This window comes from Asterias rubens, chromosome 11, assembly GCF_902459465.1.
Source record: "Asterias rubens chromosome 11, eAstRub1.3, whole genome shotgun sequence".
NCBI classification, from domain to species: domain Eukaryota; kingdom Metazoa; phylum Echinodermata; class Asteroidea; order Forcipulatida; family Asteriidae; genus Asterias; species Asterias rubens.
Window position 1 is genome coordinate 17257871 of NC_047072.1, and position 22708 is coordinate 17280578.

Here is a 22708-nt window from a genome sequence, read left to right on the forward strand (position 1 = left end):
CCTCTAGATTATAATTTTCATCGAAGAAAGTTTTTTGATAGACAACGTCTTTATGGGCAATTTAGGTTTCGGCTTTCGGCTGCGTTAAGCAATCCGACTTTTCTACCCAATCGAGTGGTTCAATTCACCATCCAGTCGTGCAAGGATTTTTTTATAAAACTCTGCATTTGGCATTTGGTATTTAGGGGCCATTCAGAATTGGATGAGGACATTGTATGTGGGTTGTTGGAACATAGGGGTGTAACTGTTAATTTAAATGGGTTGTACAAATCTACTAAGAAAGATTGGGTGCGTTCGATTAGCTTCCGAGTGGTTCAATTCACCATCCAGTCGTGCAAGGATTTTTTTATAAAACTCTGCATTCGGCATTCTGTATTTAGGGGCCATTCAGAATTGGATGAGGACATTGTACGTGGGTTGTTGGAACATAGGGGTGTAACTGTTAATTTAAATGGGTTGTACAAATCTACTAAGAAAGATTGGGTGCATTCGATTAGCTTCACTGGGTTGACCCCAGTCTGCCCACGGTACCTTTGTATAGCTTTGACGTCATTCCAGGGGCGTTCAATTAGCTTCCCCGGGTTGACCCCAGTCTGCCCACGGTACCTTTGTATAGCTTTGATGTCATTCCAGGGGCGTTCGATTAGCTTCCCCGGGTTGACCCCGGTCTGCCCACGGTACCTTTGTATAGCTTTGACATCATTCCAGGGGCTCACCTGGGTCAGCCCCCAGTGCCCTGCTTGTGGAACAGTCACTTGGGGCTGGCCCCTGGTGCATGACATCACCACAAGAGGGCGAGTGTGATCGTTTGATTGTGAGAAACTCACCCGAATGAGCACCGCGGGGTCGACCTGGGGAAGCTAACCGAAGGCATCAGTCAAATTATTTTGCTTGATGAAGTAATTGGCTTCAGAGATTAAACATCAATTAATAAAACTGTTTTACCTCATGTACCCATCAAACTGGTACCTATGATAAGCTTTGTCCATTGTTGCCAAAGAGAGCGGGAAGCCTTTGAATATCTGGGATGGGTGCCATTTAACCCATTTCAAAGTGCAATAATTCACATTTCCACAAATTTCTTGTGAAAAATTCCCAAACTGAAATGATCACTCCATGAAAGATTACATCACATTTAAAAAAAAAATCCATATATAAATTCATTTCCTGTATGGCATGCTAAATAATATTTATTATTATTATGAGTCATATATTGTATACACCTCAGAGACATTATATCCAACTTTACAGAAAATAATAGTTATTTCCCAGTATCTGGGAAACTCAACCCAATATATTCAGATCTTTGAAATTATTTGTACATAATTTTTCATCACTCCTGCATGTAGTGTGCATGTCCAAGTCAGACTTGCCTTAGGCCGGTCTGCCAGGACCAATTTCATAGAGCTGCTTAAACAGAAAATAACGCTTACCGCTTGTGAGCAGAAATGAGTAGGATACATGTCACAAATTGTACAGGGGACTTAGGGTCCAAAGTACGATGCATTAAACCACTTTTTTGGGAGAACCTTCCCCTGTGTATATTGCTTTAAAGCCATTGGACACTTTCGGTAAACAGTATTATCCAAGGCCCACGCTTCGTGTATCACAACTTATATATAAAATAACAAACCTGTGAAAATTTAGGCTCAATTGGTCATCGGAGTCGGGAGAAAATATTGGGAAAACCCACCCTTGTTTCCTCACGTTTCGCCATGTCATGAATCCGTAATTCTCGATATCGAGAATTGATATTGTTTAAATGTTTTCTCAAAAAGTAAAGCATTTTATGCAACAATATTTTAACACAAGTCTTTACCTTCTGTAAACCCTGTAAGTTATTTGTAAATCTGTGAACTTTTTTCTTTTTCTTTCTGTTCCGAAAGTGTCCAATGGCTGTAAGTTTAACAAGTGAAGGTAACGAAAAAACGTGCAAGACTCTTGTACTGTATTATATTTAGCAAGCTTTAAAATGCTTTTGAAATGCATAAGTTCAATTTTATTAAGGTATAATTGAAGCGTTGCATAAATAAAAAGTAAACTTGCGGGTACAAAAGAAATATGATTAAATCTCATTGGGTTTTTTCCAGAGCCAACACACACAGAACAGATTTAATACCTGGTTGTACCCGCAAGTTTACTATTTATTTATAGTTACCTCGTAGGTATATTGTTACAGTTTATTATGCTTTTTATTCGGAAGACAGCAATACATTAACTTTTCTTTTCATTATCACTCTTTAACGACTTCAAAGGAAATTGTCTAATTTGTAAATAGATGATTGTACAAACTACAATGTTATGGCTTAATTTGAATTAGTAAGGAATGCCATTGTATAACATGACTTAAAAGTTGTAACTAACAAATAAATGTCATGCATGAGCATGCAGTATTAAAACAATTTGTATTTTCAGAGCTTTGGTGTTTTCTGTTCAGCAGATTGTGGGTTCGAGTCCCTGCCGCGAATCTTGTGTCCCTAAGCAAGACTCTGGCTATAACTGCTTCTCTCCACCCAGGAAAAAAGTATATTGGAAACCTTGGGGCACCAAGGCCACCTTGTCTTGGGGGGGGGGGGGGGGGCAATGGCCTGCGTTTAATTCCAGCCCTGTTGTAAAGTATTTCCACTGCAACAAGTTCAGATTTTCAAATGGTGTGCACGACATTGTCGGTCGACCTGTGCGCTAAAGTTCACTGTGGTCGGTACTTGGCTTCTCCTGGTGCACACGCAGTAAGATTTTTCCGATGTTCTTATTGGCCAACATGTGTCTATAGGCGTCTGCAATTTCATCCAATGAGAACACTCTGTCTGTAATGGTTTTGAGCTTCGTCCCAAAGTAAGGCAAGGCGTTTTCGGTGAATGCGCTTACTAGGTCCGTTTTGTACTGAAGAAAGAGAACAAATGTGGAACAAAGAGTTAAGATGATATTGCAGACCAACAGCAAATGGTGCAGTTATTTGCAATGGATCAATAAACCAATGGCACGTGCCTGTAATTAAAAAAGTTAAAGATGCTATGTCAGATTTTTGGCCGATTTGACCCAAATTTTTTTATTTAAAATCCAATAGGTATTTTGATGGGGGTCGAGAAATTTACAAGCTTTCATTTTAGCCATTGCTCGAAAAAGTCTGCCAATTATTAGTAGCAGTGAAACAAAGTGTTGGGATCCCAACATGTGTTTTATAGGAAACGTTTTAAATTTTTTTCATAGTTCCTGACCATTAAAAGTTAAAGTTTTCTTTATTTTTTTTTTTAGATACTCTTTGATACTCTTTGAAATACATTGTACCATTCACTCAAAACAATCTATTTGTTAATGTTTGGGGCCAAAAATCTGACATAGCATCTTTAACTAAATATATAACTTTGACTCGAAAGCCTTTCAGTCCTATGCTACTAGCTAATTTTTCAGGTTCAACATTTTAAATTAAAAGTTCACTTTCTGTGAATCTTTTCTTTGGTACTCACTTGAATACTTCTAGGCCTGAGCGTTGTCCCTACAATCGTCGCCCTCTTCCGGAGTAAACCACCAAGAATAGCGCCCTCTACTGATGCTCCTCCAAGTAGCCCATACACCACCCATGTTCCCTCCGTCGCTATTGTGCGCAAGTTTTTCTCCCAGTGACTTCCGCCGACACAGTCCAGAATCAGGTTTACACCTTTGCCTGCACAGAGGGAAAGAGAAAAAACAGTTAATGCGCATGCAGGTTAGCTCAGTGGTTTCTTTCCCTGCCTTGTACCTCTGTGGACCACAGTTCGAATCCATGTTGGGTTTTCAGACACTACCTATACCCAAATCTATGCCACGCCATGTATGCGGATACCCAGCCCTTGAGGAGCGGTTTTGCCTTGAAGATCTGATGGCAGCAAACGAGAAGGCTGTGAAGGCTGTGAAATGCCAAACTTGTGTGCACCATGGTTAACTAACGGTTGACTATTTTGACTCAAACCCAGGCGCTGGTCGACCATTGGTTGACTGCTGTGGTCGACCATTTTTTCACTGGTCCCATTAGCCTGTTCCATGCTTAAGTGCAGAGGGGAACCAGTGGCACTAAAGCAAAAAGGCAGAAAGAAGTGGAATGGAAGTTTTGAGTATTGTGTACCAATGGTTGGCCTAGCTAGGCTTCCAAACGAGTTGTTTAAGTGAGTTCGTAACTGCGCAGTAGTCGACTAAAATTTGCTCACTCGAACTTGCTCCAAGTCAAAGACATTACTATTTTCTTACTCTCAGTGAATTCTAAGACTTTCTCAGCAAAGTCCACCTCCTTGTAGTTGAAGCCAGCGACAGCCCCAAGACTTTTGGCCATGTCCAACTTCTCTTTAGTTCCTGCCGTTACGATGGGTTCAGCTCCCGCTAAGCAGACCAGCTGAACAGCTGCAGTTCCGACTCCACTTCCCCCACCATGAATCAACACTCTATCCCCTTGTTTGACATGACCTAGTAAAAAGAAATGTTCAGATGTTTGTGTCACACCGTGGAAGACTTTGAGTGTTTAATCAAGATCTTTATTTTGGATGCTCTTTGCACAAGATGACCCATGTTTGCAGGGCACTGCTATCAATCATCACCTTGAACGTCCTGGGTTGCAAACATTATGCATTTTATTTTATTTTAATTTTTTGTAGTCAGTTTGCCAGACACACAAGGCCTGAAGGCCACTTCAAGGTGTGGGTTTATACAATCAACTATAATTCCAGGGGCTGTTGCTACCTACTTGTGGGGCTGAAACAGGGTTACCCCCTTTACAGCCTGGCTGGGAGAGCAGAATGCACTATACCTCCCCAACTTTTACGAAGCAATCATGGTCAAGTGTCTTGCTTAAGGTCGTCACAAGTGTCACAACAGGGACTCGAACCCATACTCTGCTGATCCAACACCAGAGCTTGAATCCGGTGCCCTTAACCACTAGGCCATGACACTTTAATGCTCCTCGTGAGATTCAAACTACAGAAAGTACTTACCCACAAAATGAAGAAGTTGGTAAGCAGTGAGCCAGACCTCTGGGAGACCACCTGCCTCCTCCATAGTCACATGACTCGGGATAGGCATCACATGACCTTCGTTAACGACAACATATTCTGCATTACCTCCTCCTGGTGCAAGAAGAGCCACGCGGTCACCTGTCACACAAAGTAACAAAAAAGTTCTTATAATATAGCGCATTTCACAATAATCGTCTCAATGCGCGCTTAACATTAGTGCCCTGGTCATTGGGGCAATAACATTCCTTAAATTTTTTCAGCTCCCTGGGGAGTATACACCCTGGGCAACCATACTTGTTAGCGCTCCAAAGGCTTTTTCATACACAATATATCCTCACACAAGATTGACATTTATAGGAATTTTGTTGAAAAGGTTTACTGATTATATATTTAACAAAGTTCGTTGTTAGAGGTTGAAAAACCATGTTTCGACGCCATGTTTATATCAAGTACTGCATGCAGTACCGTGCAGTTCGTCGTCCGGCGTGTGATTCGCACTACCTGGTGAATTCAAAGCGGGATGCTTGCGTAAAGAGATTTTGGAAAAGGCTATGCCATACCTAGTTTCCACTGGGAGCAGCCAGCACCCAGTCTGACCACTTCTCCAGCAGCCTCAAGACCCAAGATGGGATTTGCTCCTGGGGGCGACTTGTAAGATCCAGCCAGCTTTAATATCAAACATAAGACAAATTAGTAAGTTATTGCAAAAAAGAAAAAGAAAAAAAAGAGAGACTTTTATAAGGGGGAAAATTCTCTCAACACATCCTTTTTATACAGACCTGACATGCCTGAGCAGCTGTGGCAATACAGTGACTTTTTCATACACAATATCAACCTTTACCCTCGCAGGTACCCCATACCCCTGGGTGAAGAGAAGAAATAATAGTAAAGTATCTTGCTCCATCACACAAGTGTGCTGACCTGGATTCGAACCCACATTCTGATGACTTATAGCCACCAGAACTTGAATTTGATGCTCCAAACCACTCGGCCATGACACCCCAGTCTATTGTTGCTCCATTTTTCTCTTGTTACAGATAGGGAAGGGGTTAGAATGGGGGGGTGGCTGCCACTACCTGCATACCTGAAGTGTATCAGCACGATTGATGGCTGAGGAGAAAACTTTGACCAAAATCTCGTCATCGCCAGGTTCTGGGCGAGCCACGTCACCAATGTACAGTTTCTCAGGTCCACCGCATTCGTCAAACTGCGGCGCTTTCATGGTTGCCATGGTTTCCTGAACAAATAAAATTTTGTATCACTTTAAAATATATAAAACATAAATTCAGACTTTGCATTGAAAATGATGGAGAAATGTTTGTTTTTTTTTCTCCATGTTTTTCTTGGTGAATCCATGGGCACATGAAGGGGCGGGCTCGTTGTAGGCTAGTACAAGTTTGCCTAGATGGCTTACAACCAATTACAAAATAATAAAAAAAGACTAAGCAAACCTGAAGGGTGTCAAAATCATCAGTATCTGAAGAAACCAGACGCAGAATGCTTGCTGCAGTCAAGAGGAGAAGAAAAATGAAGATGTCTTGCCCTTGATCAATCATCTAATCTAGGTAGTTGATGTCTCAAAAGAAGGACTTATGTTATTACAACTGGAATCAAAATGGGAAAAAATACAGCGTAATCCATGGTTACTGTAAAAATCAACTGCAACTATTAAATAAATTAAGTCAACTGTTTTGTTTCAACAGAAGATTTTTCTCATTTGTCAATTAAGACGGGTGCAAATATTTTTAAATCCAGGTTCCATGGTACGAATAGAAACTTCGGCTAGCTAGACACCTCTCTGCCCATTTCCCCCCACCCAAAATGTTTCCGCCACCCACGTTTCCCCACCTACCCCCCCCCCACCATTTCCCCCTTCCTCAACATTTCCCCACCCCCTCAACATTTCCCCATCCCCCAACATTCCCCATCCCTCAACATTTCCCCTCCCCCAACATTTCCCCTCCCACAACATTTCCCGCCCCCTCAACATGTCCCCGCCCCCAACATTTCCAGCCCCTCACCATTTTCCCACTCCCCAACATTTCCCTCTCCCAACATTTCCCCTCCCCCAACATTTCACCGCCCCCCCTCCGCACATGTCCCCTACCCCAACATTTCCCTGCCCCTCATTTTTTTCCGCCCACCAACACCCCCCCCCCCCGTCACGTGCACCCCCCAAAAAACAACTTACATTATTGTTACTTACAAAAACAGGCCGCTCATGCATGCGGCTCAAAAGTAAATAAAGTATTGAACTTTGAAGAAGGGTGAAGAGTGAACAGTTGCTAAAGTCTAAACTTACTTTATGCCCCTACGGATGGTACAGGGGATAAGTTTCGGCCCGTACATGTGCATACTTACCGCTTTTTAACTTATGCAAACTGACAGCAGGAAAACTGTGCCAAATACTTCAATAACTCAAACAAAGCTTCTTGTTTGTTGTGTTTTCTGCTGATTGTTTTTTTTTGTAGTATGTGGTTTTTGTGACCAGCTGATTAGACGAAACCATTCTAAACTAAAGGTGTAAATCAAAAAATAAAATAAATATTTTTGTAAATTTTCTGCTGTTTTTTTTGTCATAAGACATAAGACGTTTGCATATTGCAGATTTTTTTTTTTTTTTTATGTGAAATATAAAATGAATATTCTAAAACAAACACAAATTTACAATAAAAAAGACAATATTTTGAAGCTCCCCCCTGTTTATAATGAGATGACCTCATTGCGAGATGATGTAACTCAATGTCAGTCTATTGGTGGCGCTATAACACTTTTAGTGAGAAATGAGTGAACGTGCTAAAATAGTGTGGTGTGGTATTTCGGTAAGTGAAACAACTTTATTTCTTTTAATGATATTTAAATTTTGGTAAAAGATATGGTGGGATAAGTTGTCGAACATTGTATACATCAAGTTTTAGAATCAGTATGAACTGAATTGTTGATAAATAATTGTTGCAAACTGAGTGAAGCTGACTACAAAAAATCACAAAGTTGAGTCCGTGCTCGAATTCGAACCACCATGCACAAAATGACCATACCATAGTCATGTCTCATCTCATGATAGTTAATTAACGAGCTCAAATGTGACCTTCAAAGTTCAACCATGCTTCCTATGAGTATGAAAACCTACTTTCACACAATGCAAGTCTAGCTAAGTGTTAAGGGTAGGGTCAGCGTTTGTTGTTTGTCAATTTAATTAAAATTAATGAAAAACAGACAAAATTGTAAAGAAATATTAAAATAAAACTAAATTAAAATAAGTCACAATCATTCACATGTATGTTTTTTTATCATGACAATAAATATTCGGATAACTTTCCGTATGATGCCACCACTTTTTCACTCAGTTTTACAAAAAGGGATATCTCATTGAGGTAAATTAGATACTATATTATTTCATATCGAATGAAAAAGTGGTGGCGCCATACGGAAACTTTTCCAAATATTCTTTAAAAATTCAGTTGGTTGCATGCTGACATTTTGTTAAAAATGGAGCAAAATTACAACCTAGTATTCGTGTGCATGTTAATATAATTATAACTGATATTTTAAAACCTGATTGAAAATTTAAAAATCTTTTGAAATCTTCCCCTGGGCAGGAATCATCTCAAGAAGTGTTTCTGTCGAGTTTTATCAGCGTTCCCTTGTACAAATCCCGTGGATGATAAAGTTGGTTGGGCAGGATGTCGCTGCTTTGTGGTAATTTACATCGGTACTGCTCTTATCAAAAGATGTCATGGAATCTACGTCAGATAACGGCAACTGCTTATCAGAGAACTAAGTCTTCAACTTCAAGAAGGAACTCTGCCAATACAATTTGTTCAACCAATCAGAAAAATGAACAATTGAAAAATCCTAGTGTGTGGAAAGTTGAATTGAGTGAACCCACTCCTGCATATCTACCACTCACAAACACTCACTTGACAAGATGCTCAAGGATTCAGGGTGACTCGTCGAGTTCTCGTGAGCGATCTTTAAATCCAAAACTGAATGAAAGTAAAACATTGAGATCTCACTCCTGGACTCGATTTGAGGGAAGACACGCGAGCGATGTTTTAAACATTCATTCGCTTCCACCACGCAATCACAGTTCCAACATTGGCTCATCATCTCAGATGAAAGCAGGTCTTCAGTTTTTCGGATCGTCCCTCAACCATGTGAGCGTAATTCCATCGCGTGGGATCAGTCTGTTCGGTTTACCGGAGAGGTCTGCTTGGTCACTCGCCATTGCGGAAGCGGAGAAGATTGTGGGATACCCAACGTCGTTCATCGGTCTCCGTTGCTTACTGAGCGATGAGTTGTCAAACGTTGCCATGCATGTCCGTAAACTTGTTGGCACGAAGCACCCACTTGTTAAAACAGCAAAGTAAGTTGTCTTTTTCAGTGAAGATGATTTGTTTATTTATTTATTTATTTATTTAGACAAAAAGAAATAATTAAATCTAATAAGTAAGAAGAGTGCGAGGGGACCTCATAGAAACCTTCAACATTCTTACGGAGCTCGTGGATGTAGATGCCAGCAGTCTATTCACACTCTCACAAACTAGTAACACAAGAAGCTCTTCAAAAAAAAAGGCTAACAAAGGGCTCAATCTCAGAAAACACTTCTTCACACAACGAGTTGTAGATAACTGGAATAGACTCCCAGCCAAAGTGGTCAAAGCCAAGACAACCAATCACTTCCAAAACAGCTTTGACAAATACCTGAATGAAAATGGATATGGGGTTGTTAAAAGGCATAAGCCTACAATATTAAAAATCCCATCAAACCTTAATTGTAAGTGTAAGTGTAAAATTAAAAAAACTGGAGTAAGTTAAAAAACATCACATTTATAAAGGTATATCTAGGATAACCCTGACATTTACATTGGACAACCCCCATGAAACAAGAGGGTTGTCAGAACATTCTGAGCAGTTAACCGAGAGTACCAAGATCATCACATTAAAGAAACTGGTTACAAAACAAAACTGTTTTGACACTATGTGGTATAGTGCAGCTATCCCGTTAATCAAGAGGTTGCTGATTCAAGTTGCACTCTAGTCGAGTTTTATTTACTTGTGAGCTGGTACAATTATTTGAAGTGACGATTTAAAGACGGTGGACACTATCAGGTAATTGTCAAAGACTAGTCTTCACAGTTGGTGTATCTCAACATATGCATAAAATAATAAACCTGTGAAAATTTGAGCTCAATCGGTCATTGAACTTGCGAGATAATGAAAGAAAAAAACACCCTTGTCAAATGAAGTTGTGTGCGTTTAGATGGTTGATTTCGAGACCTCAAGTTCTAAACCTGAGGTCTCGAAATCAAATTCATGGAAAATAACTTCTTTTCTCGAAAACTATGGCACTTCAGAGGGAGCCGTTTCTGACAATGTTTTATACCATCAACCTCTCCCCATTACACGTCACCAAGAAAGGTTTTATGCGTATAAATATTGTAATAAATAAATATTTTGAGTAATTACCAATAGTGTCCACTGCCTTTAAGAAATATGTTTGTAAATTTCCCTAATTTAAAGGTGTACCCTTACTTTCAGATCCCAGATACATGTACCCTATGTGTATGTACCACCCTGTGGCCCAACATTTGTTTTGTTGTACACAAACTTGATTCTGGGGGCGAGATTCCGACGTGTAAATATTCGTCTTCTTTCTTGTGATTAGAAACTTTGTGTACGATGGCAAGCACAACATTCAGACTAGAGGCTTGATCGTCTTGTTGATCTCCAAGGCTGCTGGTCCGTCTCCCAGGGATACGAGTAAACAAAGTATGGTCAGAGGAATATACCCCAGGTAAAATATAGGGTCGTGCAAATTATATAAACTACTCTTCATTTGAGATGCAGACAATATGTACATTGTTGTTACCTCAAAAAGTGTAGTAAATACATGTAGTACTTTTAAAGGGCTTGTTTATAGAAGGCTTGTTAAAGTGTCTCTGAGAAAAAGAAAAAAACTTATGAATTTTTTTTCTCTCCTGCCGCCAAGTGACTGGGCTTGATTTGAAACTGTGGTTACCCAATCGCCTATAGATAATTTTAAATTAGGTGTTATATTATTATTATTCAGCTTAATCTTGTGTACTCTCTTTCTCTTTCAGTCAGCGGACACTTGCTGAAATCGCCGAGATGATCCACACAGCTTTCTTGGTCCACAAAGGCATCGTGGACATCAAAGATCTTATTCCAACGGACGGCCCTCGTAGCGTCATGGAATTCGGCAACAAGATCGCTGTCCTGAGCGGGGACTTCCTCCTCGCCAGTGCATGCAGCGGTTTGGCGCAGCTCCGCAACACTCACGTCGTTGATCTCGTCTCTCAGTCAATCTCTGACCTCACCCAGGCTACCTTTATGAGTTTCTCCGAGGAGCTTGGATCAAAGGGGAGCGGTCAGCTCCTCCCGAATGTCGGGATCGCGGACTGGGCAAAGTATGTTTATTTGTCGTCGGGGAGTCTGATTGCTAAGAGCTGCCGAGCGGCGCTGGAGCTGGCTGGACATGGAGAGGAAATGCAGAAATGTGCTTTTGAGTTTGGGAAGAATATCGCACTTGCACAACAGGTAAGAAAAGTTTACAACAAAAATGCTTCTAGTTTATGGCATCATCTCCAACAGGCTTGGAATTTCATCATCTCAATCCATGTTACATATATTTATTTTGTTTCACTACTGCTTGAACTGTTCTGGCGTCTTTTTGCTAATTATGAACTCATTGTATACCTCCGTTCTATTCTGTGTCAGAGTAGCTGTCATGTATTATCTTTGTCTGTCCTTTTTGTTTGCATGTCTTCACCCATGTGTGTCTGTTTGTTTTGTCTATTTGTCTGTCTGGCTGTTTTACAAACTTCTGCATGCTTATCAAAAACAGCCCCTACATTTATTACATTTAACCTGATTACTCCTTCTTAATGTTATTTATGGTCTTTGTTTTTTATTAAAAACCATTTAAATTCAAATCAAATTCTTTTATTTTCCTATGTACTTACACATTTTGTATTTGAATAATGCCCAATAATTTTAAATGTGTTAATTAACACATTTTTGTTTGTTTTTGATCTGTAATCTTTGTTATTGTTGCATTTATATAATTTTGAATTTTGTTGATTCTTTCCTGGTCCTTTTAATTCGCTGCCATGTTATTAATGTTAATGAACCTACATTATTAAGTTATTATAAGTTAACATTATTATTATTTGTACAGGCCTACATGTATTATAATTGGACAAACTGGTCCGTTGGTATTTATGCCAGGTTTTATAATACTGTCAATAATTGCAGTTTTTGTTTGATCTGTGAATTGTGCGACACTATCAGTAACGTTCCGTTTCCTTTATCGTTCTTATTTTTGTACTTTGCATTTTTACCTGTGAAATTAATAGATTAAATGAAATTCGTTATTTTGTTCCCCAGCTTAACCAAGAATTGCTGACCTTCACATCATTTGACGGCAGTGACGCTTCATTTAGTCTGACCTCCGCCCCTGTGTTGTTACATCTAGAAAGCAGCAAAAACCGAGACAGGTTCAGGAACCAGACCACAGTCGATATCAAAAAGGTAAATGTTGGTTTTTGTATCTGATATCATTTGTAATTTTAAAACTCCAAATGGGAAGGGGTGTAGGGTCGATAACGTAGCACAGGTCCTAGGACTCTGTAGGAGTCATTCAAAACTTATGGCTAGTCCTAAGCTAGGACGAGTTATGTGATAAGAGTTAGGACTAGTCCTAGCTTAGGAATAGTCTTAGAAGATATTAAAAACGTAAGGCTAGTCCTAAGTTAGGATGAGTTGACGAGTAACTTGTCTTAGCTCGAGATAAGACTAGTCTTAACTCTTTGTGAAATCCACCCCTGGTTGATCTTGATGATTTTGAATGTTCAGAATTTTAGTCTTTACGGAAATTGTTTTAAAAATCATGCAATGCTCTTGTCTTTACTACAGCTTCATCGAGATATTCAAAGCGGGTCAGCAATAACAAAATCTAAGGAGTTGTGTCGAACGTACGGAGAATCTGCGCGGGTAGCGATTAGTGTTTTCCCAGAATCAGACGCCAAAAACACACTGGAGCAAATGGTGAATGCTGTCACGTTATGAGATCAACATTAGGTCTTGTCTTCACCTCAAGGACCCCGGTTCGAATCCCACCAGGGGCACTATGTGGATTGGGTTTCCAGTCTCTAACTGACATAAAAAAAAAACACTGGAGCAAATTGTGAATGCTGTCACGTTATTAGATCAACATCAGGTCTTGTCTACCTCAAGGACTCGGTTGAATCCCACTAGGGGCCGATGTGGATTGGGTTATTAGTCTCTACCCTGTCTACCTGCTACCTGGCCAAAAATACACTAGAGCAAATGGTGAATGCAGTCACGTTATGAGATCAACGTCGGGTTGATTAGAGTGGTATCTTGCCTGGCCTTCTACCTCTAGGACCCTGGTTCGAATCCCGCTGGGGGCAATATGTGGTTTGGGTTTTCACTAGTCTCTACCTGACCAAAACACTCTGGAGCAAATTGTGAATGCAATCACGTTATGAGATCAACATTAGGTTTGGCGTAGTGGTGTCTTGCCTCGCCTTCTTCCTCTAGGACCCTGGTTCGAATCCCGCTGGGGGCAGTATGTGGTTTGGGTTTTCACTAGTCTCTACCTGACCAAAACACTCTGGAGCAAATTGTGAATGCAATCACGTTATGAGATCAACATCAGGTTTGGCGTAGTGGTGTCGTCTTGCCTTGCCTTCCAAACGGAAGGACCCTGGTTCAAATCCCAACCAAGTTGATTGGGTTTTTAAAGTCCCTACTGTGTGGGTTTTCCCTTAAATAATTCTCTGGAGTTTTCCTCCCACATCTAAAACTAAAACTTCCTTCCTTATCTTCTCTCCATTGGGTTTTTGGCTAGTAAAGTGATCAAGTTCGCTTAATCGAAAAATATGATCTGCGAAGAGTTACTCAATACTTATATGATGTTCATTTGGTGTCTTTGTGACAAAGAATGTACCCATGACTGTAGCTGTTACAAAAATAATTAAACCAAAACAGTTTTATACATATCAACACAAATCCTTTTTATTGATTCAACAGTGTTTTTATTGAAAACAAATACATTTTTGTTATAAAATTTGTACTTAATAGGCCTATATCATTAATTAAATAATCAAACAAAAAAGAATTTTGCTTTGTGTGTCATTAATTTGTTACACTAAAAAATCAACTTGCTCATAATATACAATGTACATTTTTGTGCGCTAATTCCATGACTCGAATTAACCAACGGCACCACAGAACTTGCCATTGTTTCCAATAACGTTTTGAGACTTCACTGTAATGTTACGCTATATAAAAACTGTTTATTATTATTGTCCTGACTCACCCAGGTCAAAACCTAGTGCACTCATCACAAAAGAGAAGGGGTTCAGCTAGGTGTTTTTGGTTTGATTGGCTGCATACTACGCCACAGCACCTTGTAAACCATTACATGGTGCTATTTAAAAGGAGTAGTCTCATAATTCAAATGAAGTGCCACATATACATGTACCTTGCAGGAAAATGTTTGAAGCGTCTTGAGTGTCACTGAGTGACGAATATGAGCGCTAAATAAGAAGCCATTAATATTTTTTATTATGATGCGAGTTTGAAGACATAGGCGTAGTTGTGGTCGCCGATTCAGACACGGCCTTCTATAAGAGGCATGATGTTCACTTAGGGATGTAGTAGACTGGTTCCGTACTGCCTGGTTTCTTGCCTAGGTACAGCCTCTTGAGTTTGGCCATAAGCAGAGTGAAGGACTTGGTCTTTTTACCCAGTTGTAACATCTGCATCTCCACTTCGCTGATGAAACTCGCATCTGTTGTTCGGAAGAAAAGTCAGAAGTACAGTTCTAACAATTACATGTATTATCAAACTTCATTGCTCCAAACTGGAACCAACTCAAAGTCACAACTGATCTCTTACAAGTTACAACAACTGAAAAGCGCAAGGCTTAAAGTGGCGGACGCGACTTGAAGTGACTACACCACGGAAAACTAAAACACAAACCTTGTTTCTCTGCAAGGATGACATTAAGCAGCTCCAAGTGCTGGTTGAAAATCTCCATGGGGATCAACCTCTGTAGGTACGGCAATACCTGACTGAACTCGACCTCTGTCACTGGGGGGATTGTGTAACCCAAACTACAACAAAAATGCGAATAAAAATTGTAATATATACTGCGCACGTCTTCGTGAAACCAATCAAGGTGCTTATAATAAACAAATTGTGGGCTCTTGTAACTGGGCTCAAATCTGTCACTCAGTGATGCTCATGGCGCTCCAAAATTATTGCAAGTTATCCTGCGAGGTATGTTATGTAGCACCATGTAATGGTTAAAAGGCAGTGGACACTATTGGTAAATGTCAAAGACTAGCCTTCACAGTTGGTGTATCTCAACATATGCATAAAATAACAAACCTGTGGACATTTGAGCTCAATCGGTCTTCGAATTTGGGAGATAATAATGGAAGAAAAAACACACTTGTCACACGAAGTTGTGTGCTTTCAGATGCTTGATTTCGAGACCTCAAATTCTAAATCTGAGGTCTCGAAATCAAATTCGTGGAAAATTACTTCTTTCTCGAAAACTATGCCACTTCAGAGGGAACCGTTTCTCACAATGTTTTTTTTATACTATCAACCTCTCCCCATTACTCGTCACCAAGTAAGGTTTTCTGCTAATAATTATTTTGAGTTATTACCAATAGTGTCCACTGCCTTTAAAAGGTGCTGTGGTTTTAAGACAACAGCACTGGGTTCTTTTACAAACGTTACAACAGAAATAGAAATGCCGTACTAAGAAATACTGGACTTCAGAACAGAGCGTAAATTACAACAGAACGACATAGGGTGCTCAGCGAGAAAATGCCTTGAACCATACAGGCCTGTGCTTAGCTTGATCTATTAATTTTGTTTTTTAACCCATACACCGACGTGTGTTTGCACTGTATACTCAGTTCTTTCCCGAGTCCTGTGAAAAAATATCACAGGCATGTTACTCGGGTGGGATTCGAACCCACGACCCTTGCAATTCTAGACGATGTCTTAGATTGATCTAATTGTAATCACCTTTTCTCGTTTGCCGTTTCCCTTGGCACCAAAGGAGACTGGACATGATCCTGTCGGTACAAGCTTTGTGGGACAGGGGGTTGTGGGTCATTGGAGGGAACCTGTTGGGCTCCCTCTATTGGTGCGGCTGGAATGTGGCTACTGACCCCACTCGTATAAGAGTTAACATCAACGAACCTGTAGAAGATTTCAAAACTTTTGAATTAATTGGGGGTGAACAAAGAAAAACTGACGAGAGCTGGACATATTATTTTTGTCATTGTAGTAACCAAATAACCAATTCCATGGTTCCTCGTATTTACACTGACAGCACAAAGTAATAAAATAGTAAAGAGAAACAAAATTTACCTTTGGTATGTCATAGTTAGCTCTGGTGTTTGAGGCATTTCTTCTTTGTCGGCCAAAGTGTTCAGTCGTTGATGCTTCGGGGTAATCGGATGAGAAGGTAACCCGGCGACGGGACCTAAGAATAAAAACATAATAACTATTAAAGACACTGGACGCTATTGGTAATAGTCAAAAACCAGTCTTCTCACTTGGTGTATCTCAACATTACCCCAAAAAACAAACCTGTGAAAATTTGAGCTCCATTTTGGTCGTCGAACTTGCGAGATGTGAAAGAAAAAACACCCTTGTCACACAAAGTTGTGTGCTGGCAGATGCTTGATTTCGAGACCTCAAATTCTAAATCTGGGGTCTCAAAATCAAACTTGTGGAAAATTACTTCTTTCTCGAAAACTACGTCACTTTAGAAGGAGCCGTTTCTCAAAATGATATCTACTATCAACCTCTCCCCATTACTGATTACCAAGTAAGGTTTTATGCTAATAATTATTTTGAGTAATTACCCAGTGCACTTATCGAAAAGAGAAGGGGTTCGCCCCGGTGTTCCTGGTTGTGGCTGCTAAATGCGCAGTAGCACCTTGTAAACCCTTATAAGGTGCTAAATAATTGGGTCTCAGAATTCATCACTGCAATAACCTATCTTTCTGAAAGTTTGTATATACTCAGCGCCTTGAGTACCTTGTTTGGTAGATACGTGCGCTATATAAGACTTCTATATTATTATTATTATTATTATTATTACCAATAGTGACCACTGCCTTTAAGAGTAGTGGGCGCTCTGAAAACCGGATGGTAACGACTCTTAAAGAGCCCACTATTTCACCATTCTGAACCCAACACTTCTCAAAAGAGATATTCACATGGTGTTACCAGGCCTAGAATTTCATCTTTGAACATGTTGAAAGGGCGAGGCCTTTTTCATTTTGCAAAGGGCACTTCCATTGGAAAAGTATTAAAAGTCAATGGGAAACTTTTGAAGGGCACCAAGGCAAAGACCATGGCCTCGGTGGCCTGCTTGTAATTCCTCTCTTAGTTATCCACCAGGCAAAGTTTCAAATCCTTCTCACCAAAAGAGGGCGCTGTTGTCATTCTGCTCTCCAAATCAAACTGCTGCCTGAGAAGCTGGGGTTCTTGTGGCAAGTCGTCACGATGGACAAACTTATCCACCAGACTCATGGGCTCCGACGGCATGGCGTTTACCGAGAACTTCTGAGCTAGCTGAACTGGCTCACTGGGTAGGGTAGGGGCTGTGGTGAACTTCTCGGCTAGGCGTGTGGGCTCGGAAGGCATGGGTGCCTGGGTGGATGGCTTGGTTAGGCACTCGGGCATTGGGGGTGTTACCTCGGCCGGGAGTGAAGGGGCGAGGTGCTGGAATGGTGGCGCTGGTAGGGAGGAATACTGAAGAAAAAGAAGTGTGCAATTGTTACTAAATAAAAAATTCCTGACAAAATTAAAATCAGTCCAATTCAATTTCTTTAATCTTAAAAATAAAACAAAAAAACAAAAACAGCTATTTGTTCTAATTTCCACACGCGATTTCGCTCACCTCTGACCATGCAGTAAATTTGATGGGAACACTGGACTCGGAACCAACTTCCATGTCACGCCGACTGCTGACCCTTAGGTCAGAGGTCGTGGGTATACTCTTCTTGATGGAAGACATCAGCACAGGGGGGATGGGTGAATCAACGAGGTAGGACTTTGTATCTGAAACATAATGACAACCTTTGGTTGTTAAAGGTATTGGACACAGTTGGTAATTGTCAAAGATCCCAACATTACGCGTAAAATACCAAACCTGTGAATATTTTGACTCAATGGACAGATCCGGCCTGTCAATCAAACTGTGCGCGTTCACCCATTTGACCAATCACAGCAATGATTGTGGTCGGACAAACTCGGTCATGCGTGCGCGTAAATTTGGCACGCGCAGCAGAATCGTGCAGAATGTCATTTGGAGTGCTCGTACTCGTGTCTTGCTCACGTGTGCGGTGGGCGGAGCTTAGTGGAAAGCCGGAACTGTCCATTGGTCATCAAAGTTGTATAAAGAAAGTAATGGAAGAAAAAAATTATGTGATTTGGAAGTTTATTCTAGAGTTTGGGTCCATATACTGAGAAGGCTCTATAAGCAAAATTGATGTGGCTGTGCGGCACAACAAAGTATGGTGGACATGAGTTTTTTTATCGAAAGTGTCTCCGTTCAGCACCAACTTGCAGCATGTCCGTGATGTAAAAGAACTTCAAAGAACTTACCGATGAACTGTGTTGGCGTTTCTGTTGGGATAACTTGATTGCCAAACATGCCGGGTGTGACTAGGATGGTCCTGTTGGTGAACGGGGTCCGCATCCCGGGTTTCTGGGTATGTTGGGGTGTCATTGTTGGGTACATGTAGTTTGGTATGGCAGATTGGCCCCTGGAGATAGACAATTAAACAGTGGATTGGTTGACTGTCAATATTAATTTACTTACCCTATCTACCCTCATCTCTCATCTATTCTTCGTACGTTCTTTGTTGTATCCAAACTTTCTGTCAGTCATCTTCAATCATCACCAGTGTTTTAGTTGGCATTTAGTTTGGCATATAGGCCTACAGGTAGTTCTGTAAAGTACATTTTTTTCCTGTAGGTAAACTTTTGCTTGCAAGTATTGTTTCTGTACTTTGTGAAATGGGCAAAATAATAATAATAACTATAATAATAATAATGAATTTTGAAAAGAAAAAATTTAAGAAGCTGTTACATACTGAGGGGCAGCGAAATCTGTCATCTTCAGATCCTGATTGTTTGCATTGTGGAGACCCAAGTTGGACATCCTATCCATCGTCCACTGGCTGATGCCGAAGTCTGCCAGTTGCGGCGTCCTGTTAGGGTCTACCGGGGGTGCTGCTGATTGAGCTCGAGGCGGGGTGCATAGTCTGAGGCGAGGGTTTCTGTTAAGGTGTTTTTGTTGAAAGATACAATGATTTCTTGATGGTTTCAATGCAGTTTTGGCAACTTCAGTTGGCGAGTCACTGATTCTAACAATTGAAACTTGATTTGATGGCATGTCGTGGCCAATCGGTCAGCAGAGTGTGGGTTTGAGTCCCAGTTGTGACACTTGTGTCCTTATTAAGCAAGACACTTAACTATTGCTTCGTCCTTCGGATGGGACGTAAAGCAATAGAACCTGTGTGTACCATCATTGTATGTTAAAGACTCCAGTACACAGTTATCGCTAAGACATGTAAGAGAGGGTTTGCCCCAGTGTGTCTGGCAGTGCGTTTATCTTCAATCATTTGAAGACGAAGATTGGGTTAAAATTGTTGGTCAACTTCCTAGAGTTAAAATGTTACCGAGCTGGTAGGGATAAAGAACCAATAATGTACAATTGAAAAAACAATATCCTACAAGTTAAAACCAGGCAAGGATACACTGAATCTGTAGACATTTTGGAGTTTTCTTTTGCAACCGGTGAAGTTGGTTCAGGAGCAACGTTTTCCTTCTCTTGGTTCTTTGTCTTCTTCTTGTTCTCTGAAACGACAAATAATAGTTCAGAAGTAGAGTTGTGCCTTTGTCTTTCCTAGTATAATAGATGTTAAATTTGCATCGGGGATAAAGAATATTAATTTTGGTTTTTACCCATACACCGATGTGTGTTAGCACTGTATACTCAGTACTTTCCCGAGTCCTGTGAAAAAATATCACAGGCATGTTACTCGGGTGGGATTCGAACCCACGACCCTTGCAGTTCTAGAGCAGTGTCTTACCAACTAGACTACCGAGGTTGCTTGGCAGCTAGAGGCAGTTCGAATCCTATGTTTTGGCAGCGGGTACCGCAAGGATATAATAGATGTTAAATTTGCATCGGGGATAAAGAATATTAATTTTGGTTTTTACCCATACACCGATGTATACCGATGTATGATTAACATACTTTCCTAATGGTTAAATGCACCTTTTGAACACTGCTACCCAATCTGTACAGTCAAAACCACAATTTGATTTTAAGAAGAGGAAGAATTGAGGTCGAATTTATCCATATTTGGAATACACAGTCTTAGAAACATTCTGACAGTTACATTTCTCAGATTCAAATTTTTGTAGAGACAAAAGCTGATACTTTTCTTAAACACATTATTTCTAAGCGCAATGATTCTCAAAATGCTTTATACTTTATACAACAAATGCTGTCCCTCAAACCAAGTAGTTTTAAGTGATTACCAAATGTTCCTTACAGTTTCAAAGGCAGGAAAGACCCAACTGATCCAACCTGGGCACAATTTCATAGAGCTGCTAAGCACAAAAATATGCTTAGCATGGAATTTCTACCTCGATAACAACAGGATTACCAACCAAATTTCCACATGATTTTCTGGATGAGCCAACAACAGCTGAATACTAGTAACAAGCAATATGCAACAAATGGAAATTTGGTTGGTAATCCTGTTTTTATCAAGGAAGAAATTTCATGCTAAGCAAATTTTTGTGCTTAGCAGCTCTATGAAATTGGGCCCAGATCTTGATCTTAATAAAATAATTATTGATCAGCTCCTTACTAGGAACAACACTCAACGAGGTCAGGTCAGGAGGGAGGAACTCCTCATCGATTTTATGCGTACCTATGAGTGTATGCTGAAACTTTCTTAGTGTGTTTAGTGATGCTGGCTGTTATAAGTATGGGAGTGAATTCCATTTCCAGTCTTTTGCCGTATTGGGAGTTGTATGACTTATGAAAGACGTTGGTTCTAGAGGAAGGAATTCTAAGGGTGAGTGGGTTGTGATTTCTAGTGGTGACAGTTGTGGGGTCTCTAAGGTTGAAGTTCAGATGTTCTTCCAGATGCCAAGATTTGTCTCATCTTTATCACATTGTCCCATGTCTCTTGGATGGGCACAGCAATTTCCCCTCTGGTAAAGGGCGCTTCTATGATGACAATGGAACTTTGCAAAGGGGATAACTGTTTTTGTCGAGGGTGCCATGGGCACAGCAATTTCCCCTCTCTGGTAAAGGGCACTTCTATGATGACAATGGAACTTTGCAAAGGGGATAACTGCTTTTGTCGAGGGTGCCGTGGGTTTATTTTAAAAGACTGTTATCCCAACCTTGTTTTGGCTGCTGTGTCTCCACCCCGTTGTATTTCTTGTAGCCATACTGTTCAAGATAACCTTCAAGCTCCTCCATCTGCTGTTTGGTAATATCACACAGACCCTCGCAGGCATCAACAATCTCTTCAAAGGACTCCGCCGACGAATGGAAATCTTGCAATTGCTGGCTGACTTGTTCCTGGGAAGAATTCAAAATAGAGCACTGTTTACTACCAACATAAAATAAAATGCATTACTTTTATATGTGTTGTACCCTTTCTAATTTGTGGCTCGCGAGGATTTTTTTAAGGAAAACAGTAAATAATGTTTGAACAAATCCGAAATTGCATGTATTAGTGGTACAAGGTAGCATAAAATTTGATGATTTTTGTTTACTGTTTGATTTGATGGCATAGCACTAGCACGGAAAAGTTCCTAAACAAAAAGCACTTATTACAAATTATGTTGAACTCAGACTAGAGTCTTACTTAGTCTAGACTCTAGACCCAGTAAATTACGAAAAAAGGAGTACAGTCAGTATCACTATCAGTGAACACCTCAGAATACTGTGTCTATGTTAACTTCCATCTGATTGTATGTTCACTGAATAATGTACTCAACCCCGCCTTGGCAAAGGTTATTTTCTAGATTGCAATGATTGATGATTCGAGTTTTTGGAACGGAAATTATACTTTAAAAATAAAGTTTTTAGCTAGGCCTAATAATTTGAATATGTATTTGTAATAAAAGTTATTAAATTTAAACTTATTGTAAGTAAAACAACAAACATGCACTTCTATGCAAACACGACAAGGTTCGATTTGAATTGAAAACATCTTGAGAAAAACTTCATTTCATATTATAAGTTTACACGAATTCTACCTTCATTTTCTGCGCATCAAATCGCATTTCCTTCAGAACAAGTTTAGCAGACGATACTTCTCCATTCGATTTCGAATTCGAAGTTCTCATCGCAACCGGTCTCTCCATACACGTCTTCAAACTTGCCGTTTCGTTCACCGTTGACGTCGCTACACGGCGCAGTTTGGTGAAGAAGTTCTCTTTCTCCATTTTGATTTGGCAAAATATTTCACAAACTCAACCTAAAATCCCAAATTTCAACCTCAAAAGTTGCTAACGATTTGATTCAAATCAAAATCTGGCGCTCTTGTTGATGAATTAGGGCGCCCTCCCGAGGCAATGACATTGGATGAATTAGGGCGCCC

The 22708-nt window shown here is 40.3% G+C and overlaps 3 protein-coding genes across 5 annotated transcripts; 1 reads left to right on the top strand and 2 right to left on the bottom strand.

Annotated features, from left to right (window-relative positions):
* Positions 1-2443: 2443 nt before the first annotated feature.
* Positions 2444-7486, bottom strand: LOC117296686 (quinone oxidoreductase PIG3-like). 3 transcript variants are annotated; one of them, XM_033779718.1, is made up of 8 exons: positions 7344-7485; positions 6434-6486; positions 6067-6219; positions 5543-5648; positions 4962-5120; positions 4225-4437; positions 3468-3664; positions 2444-2883 (listed from the first exon to the last, which is right to left on the bottom strand). In XM_033779718.1, exons 3-8 carry the CDS (start codon positions 6211-6213, stop codon positions 2683-2685), a joined length of 1023 nt encoding a protein of 340 aa, XP_033635609.1. In that variant the 5' UTR covers positions 6214-6219; positions 6434-6486; positions 7344-7485; the 3' UTR covers positions 2444-2682. The 3 variants fall into 3 exon arrangements, with proteins under 3 accessions (XP_033635609.1, XP_033635608.1, XP_033635610.1); XM_033779717.1 differs by having other exon boundaries at positions 6434-6586; XM_033779719.1 differs by lacking the exon at positions 6434-6486 and having other exon boundaries at positions 7344-7486.
* A 1119-nt stretch (positions 7487-8605) lies between these two features.
* Positions 8606-14433, top strand: LOC117296687 (decaprenyl-diphosphate synthase subunit 2-like). The gene is made up of 5 exons (XM_033779720.1): positions 8606-9348; positions 10651-10779; positions 11087-11543; positions 12393-12536; positions 12921-14433. Exons 1-5 carry the CDS (start codon positions 8666-8668, stop codon positions 13071-13073), a joined length of 1566 nt encoding a protein of 521 aa, XP_033635611.1. The 5' UTR covers positions 8606-8665; the 3' UTR covers positions 13074-14433.
* A 102-nt stretch (positions 14434-14535) lies between these two features.
* LOC117296936 lies at positions 14536-22634 on the bottom strand. The gene is made up of 12 exons (XM_033780042.1): positions 22365-22634; positions 21501-21681; positions 19832-19931; positions 19162-19336; positions 18888-18892; positions 18675-18835; positions 17968-18128; positions 17489-17819; positions 16425-16539; positions 16077-16253; positions 15015-15148; positions 14536-14823 (listed from the first exon to the last, which is right to left on the bottom strand). Exons 1-12 carry the CDS (start codon positions 22551-22553, stop codon positions 14675-14677), a joined length of 1878 nt encoding a protein of 625 aa, XP_033635933.1. The 5' UTR covers positions 22554-22634; the 3' UTR covers positions 14536-14674.
* Positions 22635-22708: the final 74 nt, after the last annotated feature.

Excerpts from the sequence above, each read along its gene's own strand:
- LOC117296686 (XM_033779717.1), bottom strand. The coding sequence starts at position 6,538 with ATGATTGATCAAGGGCAAGACATCTTCATTTTTCTTCTCCTCTTGACT. Across the intron at positions 6,220-6,433 it reads ATGATTTTGACACCCTTCAG|GAAACCATGGCAACCATGAA; the intron begins GTTTGCTTAGTC and ends TTATTTGTTCAG. Across the intron at positions 3,665-4,224 it reads AGTCTTAGAATTCACTGAGA|GCAAAGGTGTAAACCTGATT; the intron begins GTAAGAAAATAG and ends CCCTCTGTGCAG.
- LOC117296687 (XM_033779720.1), top strand. The coding sequence starts at position 8,666 with ATGTCGCTGCTTTGTGGTAATTTACATCGGTACTGCTCTTATCAAAAG. Across the intron at positions 9,349-10,650 it reads CCACTTGTTAAAACAGCAAA|AAACTTTGTGTACGATGGCA; the intron begins GTAAGTTGTCTT and ends TCTTGTGATTAG. Across the intron at positions 11,544-12,392 it reads ATATCGCACTTGCACAACAG|CTTAACCAAGAATTGCTGAC; the intron begins GTAAGAAAAGTT and ends TTTGTTCCCCAG.
- LOC117296936 (XM_033780042.1), bottom strand. The coding sequence starts at position 22,553 with ATGGAGAAAGAGAACTTCTTCACCAAACTGCGCCGTGTAGCGACGTCA. Across the intron at positions 17,820-17,967 it reads AATTTACTGCATGGTCAGAG|TATTCCTCCCTACCAGCGCC; the intron begins GTGAGCGAAATC and ends CTTTTTCTTCAG. Across the intron at positions 15,149-16,076 it reads GAAACGGCAAACGAGAAAAG|TTTGGGTTACACAATCCCCC; the intron begins GTGATTACAATT and ends TTTTTGTTGTAG.